The 13,068-nt window shown below is 41.7% G+C and overlaps 1 protein-coding gene across 4 annotated transcripts in view; it reads left to right on the top strand.

The window, feature by feature from the left end:
• The window catches only part of LOC126415634 (probable E3 ubiquitin-protein ligase HERC4), a 222,530-nt gene that overhangs the window by 20,947 nt on the left and 188,515 nt on the right, over positions 1–13,068 (top strand). For all 4 annotated transcript variants that reach the window (XM_050083444.1, XM_050083443.1, XM_050083445.1 and 1 more), the window contains exon 5: positions 1,360–1,473. In XM_050083444.1, coding sequence (XP_049939401.1) covers positions 1,360–1,473 — 114 coding nt within the window. The remainder of the gene's footprint in view (positions 1–1,359; positions 1,474–13,068) is intronic.

The raw sequence follows: 13,068 nt of genomic DNA, 5'->3' as shown, positions 1-13,068 counted from the left end.
TATTACTTACAAAAACTGAAAATTTATGTTACAGAGAGTGATCTTTGTGAACGGGAATATTTTGACTGAGAATTGTGGTTAAGGATTGTCATAATAGCCTAAATTATTACCATAATTATGAGAAAATGTTGTATAAACAATTGGACATTTCAAAAAATTAGACATATTGCTGTGATAATTGCACTCTTTACTGATCTGGTATAGAGTGTGAGACCTGTGGAAACCATAGCAATGGAAGAAATGTTGAATCTAGATTACAGTATTTTCATGAGATTTGACTTATAGATTGCTCATTAATAATATTAGAAGAGCTAGCACCTCTGATCTCTAGAAGTTAGGGTCTGCAATATTAGAAAATTTCTCAGGAGAGACGGCCGGTGTTGTGTCCAGCAGTAGAAAGTGTAAATAATCTACCAAGTGTTAATGTTTTAGTATTTTCACTCAAAGATGTAATTGGTACAGAATGATGATGAGAGGTTACTTGACCTGATTGGTTACAACTAGTGTTGAATAATCCGATTAGCATAAATTGTATCTGGTCATTAAAGAATTATTGTGTGTCTATTATTAACATGACCAGTCCTAGTGCAGACACTTATTGTACACTGTGTGACTGAGAAACAGTCTGTGATACTTCCGTGTCCTTCGTATGAACTGGCAGGCCACAGAATGTAGGTGGTTGAGGTGCTTAAGGTAGATTTTTAATGATATTTTTAGACTGGCTGGAGTGTCAAGCAATGGCACCCATTGTTCCGTCTCATTTTGGCAGATCCAGTTCGAAGCTGTGAACCATCAGAGCTAACTGACAGCACAAAGATCAGTGGCTTCACGCCGTTGTTGGTGCTGCTTGATGAGGCTGAAATAGTTAAGCTGTATATTTGACTGCCTGTGGACTTCATTGTGCTAAAGTTTTAAACAGGGAATGATCTGATTGTGTCAACAGGTTGGATCTCTAAAATTAGGTGACATTGTAATCAGAGTCCTCACTCACTGAATTTTGCTGACAGATTACCACAGACTGCAATGCAAAATAACTAAAACACAAGTTCATTCTCCATACCTCTCAGTCCATTCATTCATCTTAAGTAAACATTAATAAAATCAATAACCCAAAGACATATTACATGATGGAAGTAGTTTTTATATATGTTTTTTGTAGTTAATTATAGTTGTGTTGATGAAACAAATGACAGATAAAATTAAATAGTTAGTAAATGCACCTGTTGAAGATGACCTCTTACCAGATATTCATCTGGATACTCATGTGAATATCCAGATTCACTGTGCAATGCCTGATAATAAATAGATTTTTCACTCATGGGTGGAGCAACTGATCTAAGTGTGTTTTATTTATTGCAGGTGTTGGCCTGGACTGTGTTTCACAGCCACTGCCAAAAATGATTAAAGCATTAGCAACATCACATGTTGTACAGATAACCTCTGGACACAATCACTGCCTAGCCTTGACAAACAGTAAGTACAGCAAAACTTCTCATCAGTAAATAACATGTTCCATAATGTTAGTAGTAATACATCAGTTGTTGCAAGAGATTGATATTGCAAAATGACATTACACTTGAGTTGAAACAGTTATTTGTTGCTGATGATTGCAGTTCTGTGCACTTTTCTTTGAAATACTGCAATCAGAATTTTTGAAAACAATGAATGAAACTGTTTCTTTTTTCTTATCTTTAAAATTTCATATTTGCACATGTAGTTGTATATGGATATTTTTTGAAATGAAATTTGAACATGTATCTGTAATAAATTATCACTATGCAATGGAGTGCGTGTTGAACTGAAATTCCAAGGCAGATTAAAACTGTAAGTCAGATTGGATGACAGTGTCCTCCTTCCAGGAATGCTAGTTCTACAATATATGCAGGAACACTCCATAAAATTTGTGAAGTAGGAGAAAGATACTGGAAGAAGTGAATTTATCAAGAACGGTTGTGTCACTCCTGGATAGCTCAGTCATAGAGCAGTTGCCTGTGAAAGGCAAAGATCCTGCTTTGTGTTCCACACTGGCATAAATTTTTAATCTGCTAGGAAGTTTCTGAAAATATAGTTTAAACTAAGTCAGAAAAAAGGTAAAGTAAGGCTATCTTCAGCCTGAAGGTTAGTTTGAATGTCACAGAGCTTTACTGGATGTGGTCTTATTGGAAGTGGTATGCCCTTTCCTTCTGCTGACCTTATAAATTGACTGACTCAGCCCATTTATCTCTCTCTTCTTCTTCTTCTTCTTCTTCTTCTTCTTTTTGTGTGTGTGTTTGGGGGGGGGGGGGGCAGAGGGGCTATAGTTTAATGTGGACTCTGAACCATAGTGCAAGTTCTCCACATTAACAAATCATTATTACACGATTACGTGTGCAGTGTCGTCGTGTTATTAAAGACGACAAGAAAGCCAGCCGGACTGCTTTCACAAGCACCTTCAACAGTTTTACTCCTTCTTCTGTTGTCTGGGGTAGCCTGCGCCGGCTATCTGGCACTAAGGTCCACTCACCAGTTTCTGGCTTGACAGTCACGAATGACGTCCTTGTGGCCCCTGAGGATGTCTCCAATGCCTTCGGCCGCTTTTTCGCAGAGGTTTCGAGCTCCGCTCATTACCACCTTGCCTTCCTCCCCCGAAAACAGGCAGAGGAGGCTAGGCCACCTAACTTCCGCTCCTCGCATCTTGAAAGTTATAATGCCCCATTCACCATGCGGGAACTCGAAAATGCACTTGCCCGGTCACAGTCCTCCGCTCCAGGGCCTGATTCTATTCATATTCAGATGCTGAAGAACCTTTCTCCTGCGGGTAAAGGTTTTCTTCTTCGTACTGATAATCGCATCTGGATTGAGGGACATGTTCCCACATGCTGGCACAAGTCTATTGTTGTACCGATTCCTAAGCCGGGGAAGGACAAGCACTTGCCTTCCAGTTATCAACCCATCTCGCTTACCAGCTGTGTCTGTAAGGTGATGGAGCGAATGGTTAACTCTCATTTGGTTTGGCTGCTCGAATCTCGACGCCTACTTACCAATGTACAATGTGGATTTCGTGGGCGCCGGTCTGCTGTTGACCATCTGGTTACCTTGTCGACCTTCATTATGAATAACTTCATGCGGAAGCGCCCGACTGCGGCTGTGTTCTTTGATTTGGAGAAGGCTTACGACACCTGTTGGAGGGTGGGCATTCTCCGCACCATGCATACATGAGGCCTTTGTGCTCGCCTCCCTCTTTTTATTCGTTTCTTTTTAAAGGATCGACAATGCAGGGTACGTGTGGGTTCTGTCCTGTCCGACACCTTTCGCCAGGAGAATGGGGTGCCACAGGGCTCAGTTGTGAGCGTCGCTCTCTTCGCCATAGCAATCAATCCAATAATGGATTGCCTCCCAGCTGATGTATCAGGCTCCTTTTTCGTGGACAATTTTACCATCTATTGCAGCGCGCAGCGTACATGTTTCCTGGAACGCTGTCTTCAGCGTTGTCTTGACCGTCTTTACTCCTGGAGTGTCGCCAATGGCTTCCGTTTTTCTGTCGAGAAGACGTTCTGTATTAACTTCTGGCGCTACAAAGAGTTTCTCCCACCGTCCTTACGACTCGGTCCCGTTGCTCTCCCATTCGTGGAGACAACAAAATTTTTAGGTCTTACATTTGACAGGAAACTTAGCTGGTCTCCACATGTCATATTTGCCTGCCCGTTGTACCCGTTCTCTAAATGTCCTCCGTGTTCTCAGTGGTATGTGTGGGGAGCGGATCGAACTGTCCTACTTAGTCTATATCGGTCGATCGTCCGCTCGAAGCTGGATTATGGGAACTTCGTATACTCCTCTGCATGGCCATACATCTTACACCGCCTCAAGTCCATACAACATCAGGGTTTACGTCTTGCGATCAGAGCGTTTTATACGAGTCCCGTTGAGAGTCTTCATGCTGAAGCCGGTGAATTGCCACTAACCTACCGGCGCGATATACTGCTTTGTCGTTATTCCTGTCGGCTACTGTCAATGCCCGACCACCCGTCTTGTCATTCCTTATTTGACGACTCTCTCGACCGTCAATATGGGTTGTATGTCTCTGCCCTGCTACCCCCTGGAGTTCGCTTTCGTCGCCTCCTTCAGCACATTGAGTTTGCACTTCCTGCAACCTTTCGAGTGGGCGAGAGCCAAATGCCACCTTGGCTCCTGGCTCAGGTACGCGTTCACTGTGACCTCAGCTCGCTCCCAAAGGAGGTTACCCCTGGTTTGGTATACGGCTCCCGTTTTGTCGAACTTCGTTCGAAGTTCATTAATATGACCTTCATTTATACAGATGGCTCTAAGACCAATGACGGTGTTGGGTATTCTTTTATTGTCGGGGCACACAGTTTCAAATACTGGCTCCATGGCCATTGTTTGGTCTACACAGCTGAGCTATTTGCCCTCTACCAGGCTGTTCTTTACATCTGCCGCCACCGACATTCTGCTTATGTCATCTGCTCCGATTCCCTGAGCGCCATCCAGAGCCTCAGTGATCCGTGGGTACGGATCCAACGCTCTCTTCAGCAGCTGATGGACGGTTCTGCGGTTAGTTTTATGTGGGTTCCTGGCCATGTCAGTATCCCTGTGAACGAAGCTGCAGATGCCGCGGCCAAGGCTGTGGTCCTCCAGCCTCGGACAGCTTCTTGTTGTGTCCCTTCATCAGATTGTAGCAGGGTCATTTGTCAGCGCATTTTGTCGCTGTGGCATGCTGATTGGGCTGCACTTACGGACAACAAGCTTCGGGCCTTGAAACCTCACCGAGCGAGGTGGCGCAGTGGTTAGCACACTGGACTCGCATTCGGGAGGCCAACAGTTCAATCCCGCGTCTGGCCGTCCTGATTTAGGTTTTCCGTGATTTCCCTAAATCGTCCAGGCAAATGCTGGGATGGTTCCTTTGAAAGGGCACGGCCGACATCCTTCCCCATCCTTCCCTAATCCGATGAGACCGATGACCTCGCAGTTTGGTCTCTTCCCCCAAACAACAACAACAACAACAACAACAACTTGAAACCTCTTCCCACGGCTTGGACGTCCTCTTCACACCCTTCTCGGCGGGAGGAGGTCGTTTTGGCCCGGTTACGAATTGGACACTGCCGGTTCAGCCATCACCATCTGCTGACGGCTGCGCCGGCGCCGTTCTGCCAATGTGGGCAATTGCTGATGGTCCGCCACATTTTAACGTCCTGTCCGAATTTTAATACACTGCGTGTTGATCTTGGCCTGCCATGTACCGTATTTACTCGAATGTAAGCCACACCTGAAAAATGAGACTCGATATAAAGGAAAAAAAAATTCCCGAATCTAAGCCGCACTTGAAATTTGAGACTCGAAATTCAAGGGGGGAGAAAAGTTTTAGGCCGCACCTCCAAATCGAAACAAAGTTAGTCCATTGTAATATTAGACACAATTTAGGTCCAATGAATGATGATACAGCCACAGTAGTTCGGTTCGAGTCGTAAGCTTAGCAGTTAAGCTTTACCAGGTAGCCATTGCTATGCATCAGGCGCTCCGTCCGTATTCATGCGGGTACCCTTCCTTTTTCACATGCTTCGTCTGGTTTGAATCGATTGCTTATTTTACTTTGATCTGATAAGTCCCGTTTTCTTTGTTAGAGGTGTTAACGTCACTCTAAGCTGGAAATGCATTACTGTATTGTGTCATGCATTGTTTGTCGCATTCTGATAGTGCGTGTTTACGGCCTGTTGCCGCTCGCGGCATGGCTTGCTTTTGTGCGCGCTACCACCGCATTTAAAAAAAAAAAAAAAAAAAAATTGAGAGAGAGAGAGAGAGAGAGAGAGAGAGAGAGAGAGAGAGAGAGGAATCGTATCATTAGCGAAACAATGGCAAGAGACTGCTATTTGTTGTTACTTACACTGCTGCTTTCTTTGATAATGATCAACAAGAACCAAATAATAGACTGCATATGGTAGAACGTGTTCTGAACGAGAGTTAGGCGAAAATTTTTCTCCGTTTAAAAATCTTTGTGGCCGCTTCTTTAGTACATCAAATTCTGCACAGAAATTAGTCATCTTAGATTTAAAAATCTAGTCAGTTGCCGTGCTTCATTTCTGACTGTATCACTATTAGGCATAAAAATAATACGAATATAAACATGACACGATACATATATTCTTCCGCGTTTGCTGTTGTCTCACTCTAGTTTCGTACTTTATTAGGCAGACAGGATTTAAATGAGACAGTAGCAAACACGAAAGAATACATGGCAAGATGTTTATATTCGAATAATTCTTATGGTGAAGAGAATACTACATGTGATTCACATTTCATCAGGTTCCTATTAGCAACCATCTCTTCTCACAGGTAGGAAAATATTCAGAACGTAGAGTTGGCCATATTGACAAACATCCCAAACAGTCTTGCCAGTTGGATTTTCGTAGTACATTGAAATTCTGCTACATTCGAAGGTGAACAAAACGGAATTTGTATTTACTTCATTGGCTAATGTATGAAAATGCAGTTGTCGAAACTCAGGGCGGAGAAAAAGAGCTTGTCTTCCACCTTTTTTTAAAAAATTTATTTACTGACGCAGAGGTTTTGGCGCCAGTATTTATCTTTGTGCCTACGAAGCATCCCTGTGTAGCGCTACATATATTCGACGGCAGAAGTTAGTTGTGGCAGCACCTATCAACATTTCTCAGAATTTCCGCTTGCTTTGCACTCGATTCTAAGCCGCAGGCGGTTTTTTGGATTACAAAAACCGGAAAAAAGTGCGGCTTAGATTCGAGTAAATACGGTACTCTGGATGCCATTTTAGCGGATGACCCAGGAGCAGCTGCTCGCGTTCTTCGTTTTTTTTTTTTTTTTTTTTAAAAAAATCCTCTGCCTGTCTATGTCTTTTATAGTATTGTCCCTTTTAGTTACTGTTTCATGGTGTATATGACCCAGGACAACCGGGAGATCCGGGAAAAACCCGGAAATTTTTTAGAATTCCGGGAATGTTTCATTGTTTTAGTTTTCAGTTAATTTTTTTTTTTTTTATTTTGACTGATAAGAACCAATACTCCAACAAAGGATATTACTGTATCCCACGTCTGCAGGATAATACTGCAGCAACAAAACATTAACAAGAGGAAGAAAAAACGAAAATAAAACTTAAGTCGCAAAGGAAATCCGCCATATACAACAACAAAACATAGTGCTCATACAAGTGTCTGCCAACAGCAAAGTGTGCGAAACGATTTAGAAAGACTATGCAGTGATTCATAACGACAAGTTGCCCCCGATCAGCGTGGCGTGACAGCTGTTGACATTAGATTCGTTTGAGGAGTTGCGGGCGGGCTCTTGTGCATGCGCAGTTGAGTCGCGTATGGGTAGTACCTTCTCCCGCTTCTGGCTACGGATGTGTGGCTGGGCACCATTATTAAGTATTGCCCGGTTGGGAAATATCGTAGATCCGGGGCTGATGTACAGAGCAGTCTGAGTTGTGGTGGGGAGGTGGGTAGTCTTCACGTGACCTGTGTTTACGTTTAGTGATTTTGGTGTTTCCTCTTCATTTATTGCTCTCACATCAAATGAAAACAAAACGGATCTCTGTGGCCGGGAGCTATCAAATGAATTAAAAAACGTTTGCATAGTTACGGAAGGCTAAAATATGTTATTATTTTCATGTTCTATTTCCACCTTTCTGACAGTCAAGCGTTTATCACCTTGCAGAACAATGAGTTATTTTTGTCGCTTTGCTAAAGATATTTGGCTTTTATTAATATTTTGCGCTGAGGCAGTCAGTTTATTTGAAATAGTTTAATTTCACACTGTTGGCTAGTTTCAGCTGTTCGCTGCATTTCAAGTGCACGTTTTCCATCTTCTATCTCGCATGGCATTATGCCATAATAAAGAACCAAACATGAGATAATACAGTACTGGTACTCAAGAAAATTTACAACCAAATCTGGACATACGAAATTGCACTTTAAGCTCAATTATGCATTTTAGTATGGCTCACGAAATTCCGATGAGCTTCACGTGCCCTCTGATATATTGTTTCTTTTGTGACATAGAGCAAGAGCTTTTAATGTTTTACATGTACGAACATACGGGCTTCCTGTGTCATCGTAGCTGCGCAAGAGCGGTGGCACCTGTTACCAGGCGCTATCTGGCAACTGCTGAAATGAATCAGTTTCTAACAGGTCAGGGGAAAACATTGCAGATGGTGGTTTGAAAAGCGTTACTTTCAAAGTAAATTTCCTTTTAGACAAGATGAACTATATGCAAGAATGTACGACGAATTTCTTAAATCACAGAGCATTTGACTCTCAATTAAAAATCAACTCTTTGAGGACGACCATCTAGAAGAATTTGGAGCCCAGAAGATCAGACATTTACGTCGTTATTAAAAATTTTGCTGGCACATTTGCGTGATATATCTTGAAGTGTAACACGCGCAGAAAAGATAAACATTGTATGTGGAAGCTTAGCTTCTCTTGCAGCTTATTAATCTTAGAGATTACGATTATGTGTGAAACCTCTGTTTTTCTTGTAGCAGCACCATGTATATTGATTTAAACCATCAACTTTTATTATTTGTGTGTTCGCGTTACTTAAGAGTGATCCTGCTATTGGCTGCCTACGTCACGTGTCCTATGCTGTCGTCAGCTGGCGAGATCACATGACCTGAGCTATGACTGGCTTACAAAAGCGCGTCGCAATCTCGATTTCAATGCCTTGGAAAGTAACATGCGGTCTAAAGTGCCGGGAAATTCTACGTCAGCGTATAAAACCATAAACATTCAAAAGACTGATAAGTTTTACAGTGGCGAGGAAAAGTATACCCTCACATAACAAGGGGAAAAATGTATTTTCACGCGGGGGAAAGTGTTTTTTCAACCGAGAAATCCGGGAAAAATCCGGGAATTTTTTACCCGTATCTCATGCGGGTGGAAGAAATACTGGTAAAAAGAAAGTGTTGTCACTTACTGCTTTTTTTCACCTGTTTATTTTAGTTGTGAAATGAGATTTAATTTATTTGGCTAATATTGAGTTTCAACACTTGGCCATGCATATTCAGTGATCTGTCATTGAACTTAATTAGTGAAGAGTCGAGGCTTTTTTCCTAAACAAAAATGTTTGATGTTTTGGAAGAGATCAAGATCACATCCCCTGTGAATCAAATTGACTTGCAGTCCCTCCTTAAAACCTCAGGCCTCTCACAAGGACTGACACCTCAATCCACAGAAATTCTCACCTCACCAAAACCATGCACCTACATCAAAGATACCAACCATTTCCTAGATCGTCTGAAATCTGTGCCTGTCCCACTCCCACCACACACCGTGCTTGTCACCATTAACACCACCTACATAAACATCCCCCACGTACATGGTCTGTCTGCTGCTGAACATTTTCTCATTCAGTGCCCACCTGTGACATCCTTCCTACTCACCTTAACCAAATTTATTCTTAACAAAAACTACTTCATCTTTGAGGGGCAGAGATACAAACAGATCAGGGGTACGACCATGGGAACCAGGATGGCTCCTTCCTTATGCCAACCTTTTTGTGGGTTGCTTTGAGGGGGCTTTCCTGGGATCTGTTGGTCTTCAGCCCCCTGGTTTGGTTTAGATACATTGATTACATCTTTACCATATGGGCTCATGGTGAGCCTGACCTGTTAAAATTCCTGGAATCTCTTAATACCTTCTCCCGATAAATTTCACATGATCCTATTCCAAATCCCATGCCACTTTACTTGATGTTGATCTTGTCCTCATCAAAGGCCAGCTACACACTTCTGTCCACATTAAACCTACCAACAAACAACAGTACATACATTTTGACAGTTGCCATCCTTTCCGTGTCAGATGATCCCTCCCATACAACCTTGGCATCTGAGGCAAATATATTTGTTTGGATGCAGACTCTTTACAGCAATAAACCACCATCCCCACCTCAGTCTTCACTGCATGTAATTATCCCACCAGCCTAGTTAAAAAGCAGATTTTTCCGGGGCATCACATCTTATCCTGGTATTGCTGATCCCTCCACAAAAAGCTTTGGAGCACACCATTGGTGACTCAGTATTATCATGGTCTGGAATGTGTTAATCAACTACTTCAACAGAGCCATGACTTCCTAAAATCATGCTCTGAAGTGAGATCCATTCTGTCTGAAAATTTGCCCTCCACACCTAGAATAGCTTTCCGTCGCCCTCTCAATCTCTCCAATATTTTTGTCAGACCCAATGCTCCCTCTACACCCATTTCCCTACCCTATGGCTCCTACCCCTGTGACCGCCCCCACTGCAAGACGTGCTCTATGCACCCTCCTACCACCATATATAATAGCCCTGTAACTGACAAAACATATTGACAAAACACATACTATCAGTGGGAGAGCCACTTGCGAAACGCCCTGTCATACACCAGCTATTATGTAAAAACTGCTTGCCCTTCTACATTGGCATGACTACCACCAAATTATCAATTAGGATGAAAGGGAATAGGCAGAGGGTGTATACTGGCATCTTGCACTATCCTGTTGCATAGCATGCTTTACAACATAACATTCATGACCTTGGCGCTTGTTTCACCACAAGCGCCATCTGGATTCTTCCCCCAGACACCAGTTTCTCAGAACTCCGCAGGTGGGAACTAGCACTTCAACGTGTCCTTGATTCTTGCCACCCACCTGGCCTTAATTTATGTTAATTTCTTCCATTTCAGCATTTCTTCACTGTAACTACTCTTTGCTTCACTCCGTTTTAGTTTTCTACATCTTTCATTATCTTTCCTGTCTGTTTTTCACCGCCCCCTCCCGTCTCTGTTATGTACAATGCATTTAGCTTTTCACTCTCATTAACTTGTGCGTGATGTTTAAGCAGTAATCTCTGTCTGCATACTACCTGTCTTCCACAATTAAGCTCTCAGGTTTTCAAATATCATCCAATGCTGTCCTCAACAATCAGTCTTTCCTTCTCATCCTGTACGGTAAGTCTCCCTGACCCACGGTTTTGGGTGAATTTCCTGAAAACTTGTCAATTACAACTGTCTTTTTTGTGTGTGTTTTGCCACCACTTGGAGAGTACATTTTTTATCTATCCAATTAAATAGTTAATGGAATAGAATACTCTAAATTCTTTGATGTTTTCCTGTTAAGAGCATGATGTGGGAATCACATGTTACAGAACTCTTAAATGTCTATGCTTTGCAACTCTTGCACCAAAGATATTAGATTTTGCAGATGAAAATGTCAACAAGTTTCCTATTTGCATTCTCTAATTCAGGGGTGGTCAAGGCATGTCAGATTGCAAGTGACCCCCTTGTGCAGGATGAGGGTTGGCCTGTCTTAACTTTGCTCGGCCCTTCTCAGGAGTATGTAATATGGCATGAGAGTGCTTCATTTTTCGATCAGCTTGACACTCTTCAGTTCAGCAGAATCGTGTCAGTGCTGTTTACCCTTCGCTATTTTTTTCTGGTTAGTTCACAGGTCCAGTGGCTTTTTGCACAAAAAGAGTGTCAGTCTAGTGATCTATCACCATAAGCCTTTAAAACTGAATAAGAATGACAGAATGGTTTGGCGGGAATTTTAAATATCTATTATTTAGTCACATAGTTGATGGGTACTGCAGATTTGCCAGTGAATGACATTACAATGCAATGCAGGAAGAATTGAAAGATTTAGTTGACAATGAGAGAGCAAAAGATTACAATGATCGACAGATGGCATTCATTGTTCGCTATACCAAGAAGCATTTTGTGTTAAATCTGCTGGCGAGGAGCCCATGAAGAAATTGGTGGTGCAAATAGTAAAATTTCTGAAACAGCATACATTATTCCACTGCCAGATGCAAAAGTTTCATACAGAATTGAATGAAAAGTTTGAAGACATTATATATTTAGTTATAACAAAGTATGTTAGTTAAGTCAAGGGGCATAATTGGAATGCTTTTTTGATTTAAAACATTCAATTGTTGAATTTATGAATTAAGAAGGATTGCAGGAACAAACATCAGAACATCCAAATGGATTGCAGATGTCACATTTTGAGTGAACGTGACTGCACACTGCCAACAGCAAGGTGAGAAGCAACTTATTTCTGATCTGACCGGGATGTATTTGTAAAGAAAATTGCATTGTAGGAGGGACAGTTCTGGCAGAAACAAAACAAAACAAAACAGTCCAGTCTCCCAAGCTCAGTGGTGTTAAAGGAAACATGAAGTTTGTTGAAGTCATTGTGACCTTGAAAGAATTACAAGGATACTTTTCTAAATGTTCTGACAACACTGCCAATCTGTTTTTGAGTCCATTTGCCATTTCAGTTGAAATCATCCCTGTGCTTGTACAGATGGAACTGATTGATCTGCAACTTAATTTCCATTTATAAGATAAGTCCTTTTATATGAAAACTGTTCGGAATGTTAAAATTATTTTCCTCAGATTTCCATGGCTCCATAATGACTTTGCAAATTTGATAAAATATTTTGATCAATATTTTTGTGTGTGAAAAGCTGTTTTTCAATTATGAAACTAAATAAGTCATAATTATGTGGCAATCAGAGTACAAAAATCTGTGAGATTATCTGCATCTCTCCATTTCCTAACCGTTCGTACCAATAAAGATTATATTGTGTCTTCTGCATAGAAAAATAAATAAATAAATAAATAAAAACTGAACATTTTGATAATTTAAACATTTTGTGGTTCTCAGCTCAGCAACTGTGTATGCAATTATATAAATAGAGGGAAACATTCCTCGTGGGAAAAATATATTTAAAAACAAAGATGATGTGACTTACCAAATGAAAGCGCTGGCAGGTCGATAGACACACAAACAAACACAAACATACACACAAAATTCAAGCTTTCGCAACAAACTGTTGCCTCATCAGGAAAGAGGGAAGGAGAGGGAAAGACGAAAGGATGTGGGTTTTAAGGGAGAGGGTAAGGAGTCATTCCAATCCCAGGAGCGGAAAGACTTACCTTAGGGGGAAAAAAGGACGGGTATACACTTGCGCACACACACACATATCCATCCACACATATACAGACACAAGCAGACATTTGTAAAGGCAGTGTGTCTTGTGGTGTCAGTCCAGGCATTTTGAACAAT

The sequence above is a fragment of the Schistocerca serialis genome, chromosome 1 (assembly GCF_023864345.2).
Source record: "Schistocerca serialis cubense isolate TAMUIC-IGC-003099 chromosome 1, iqSchSeri2.2, whole genome shotgun sequence".
In the NCBI taxonomy this organism is placed as follows: Eukaryota; Metazoa; Arthropoda; class Insecta; order Orthoptera; family Acrididae; genus Schistocerca; species Schistocerca serialis.
Note: the sequence above shows the minus strand (reverse complement) of the source record. Positions and strands in the feature narration are given on the sequence as shown.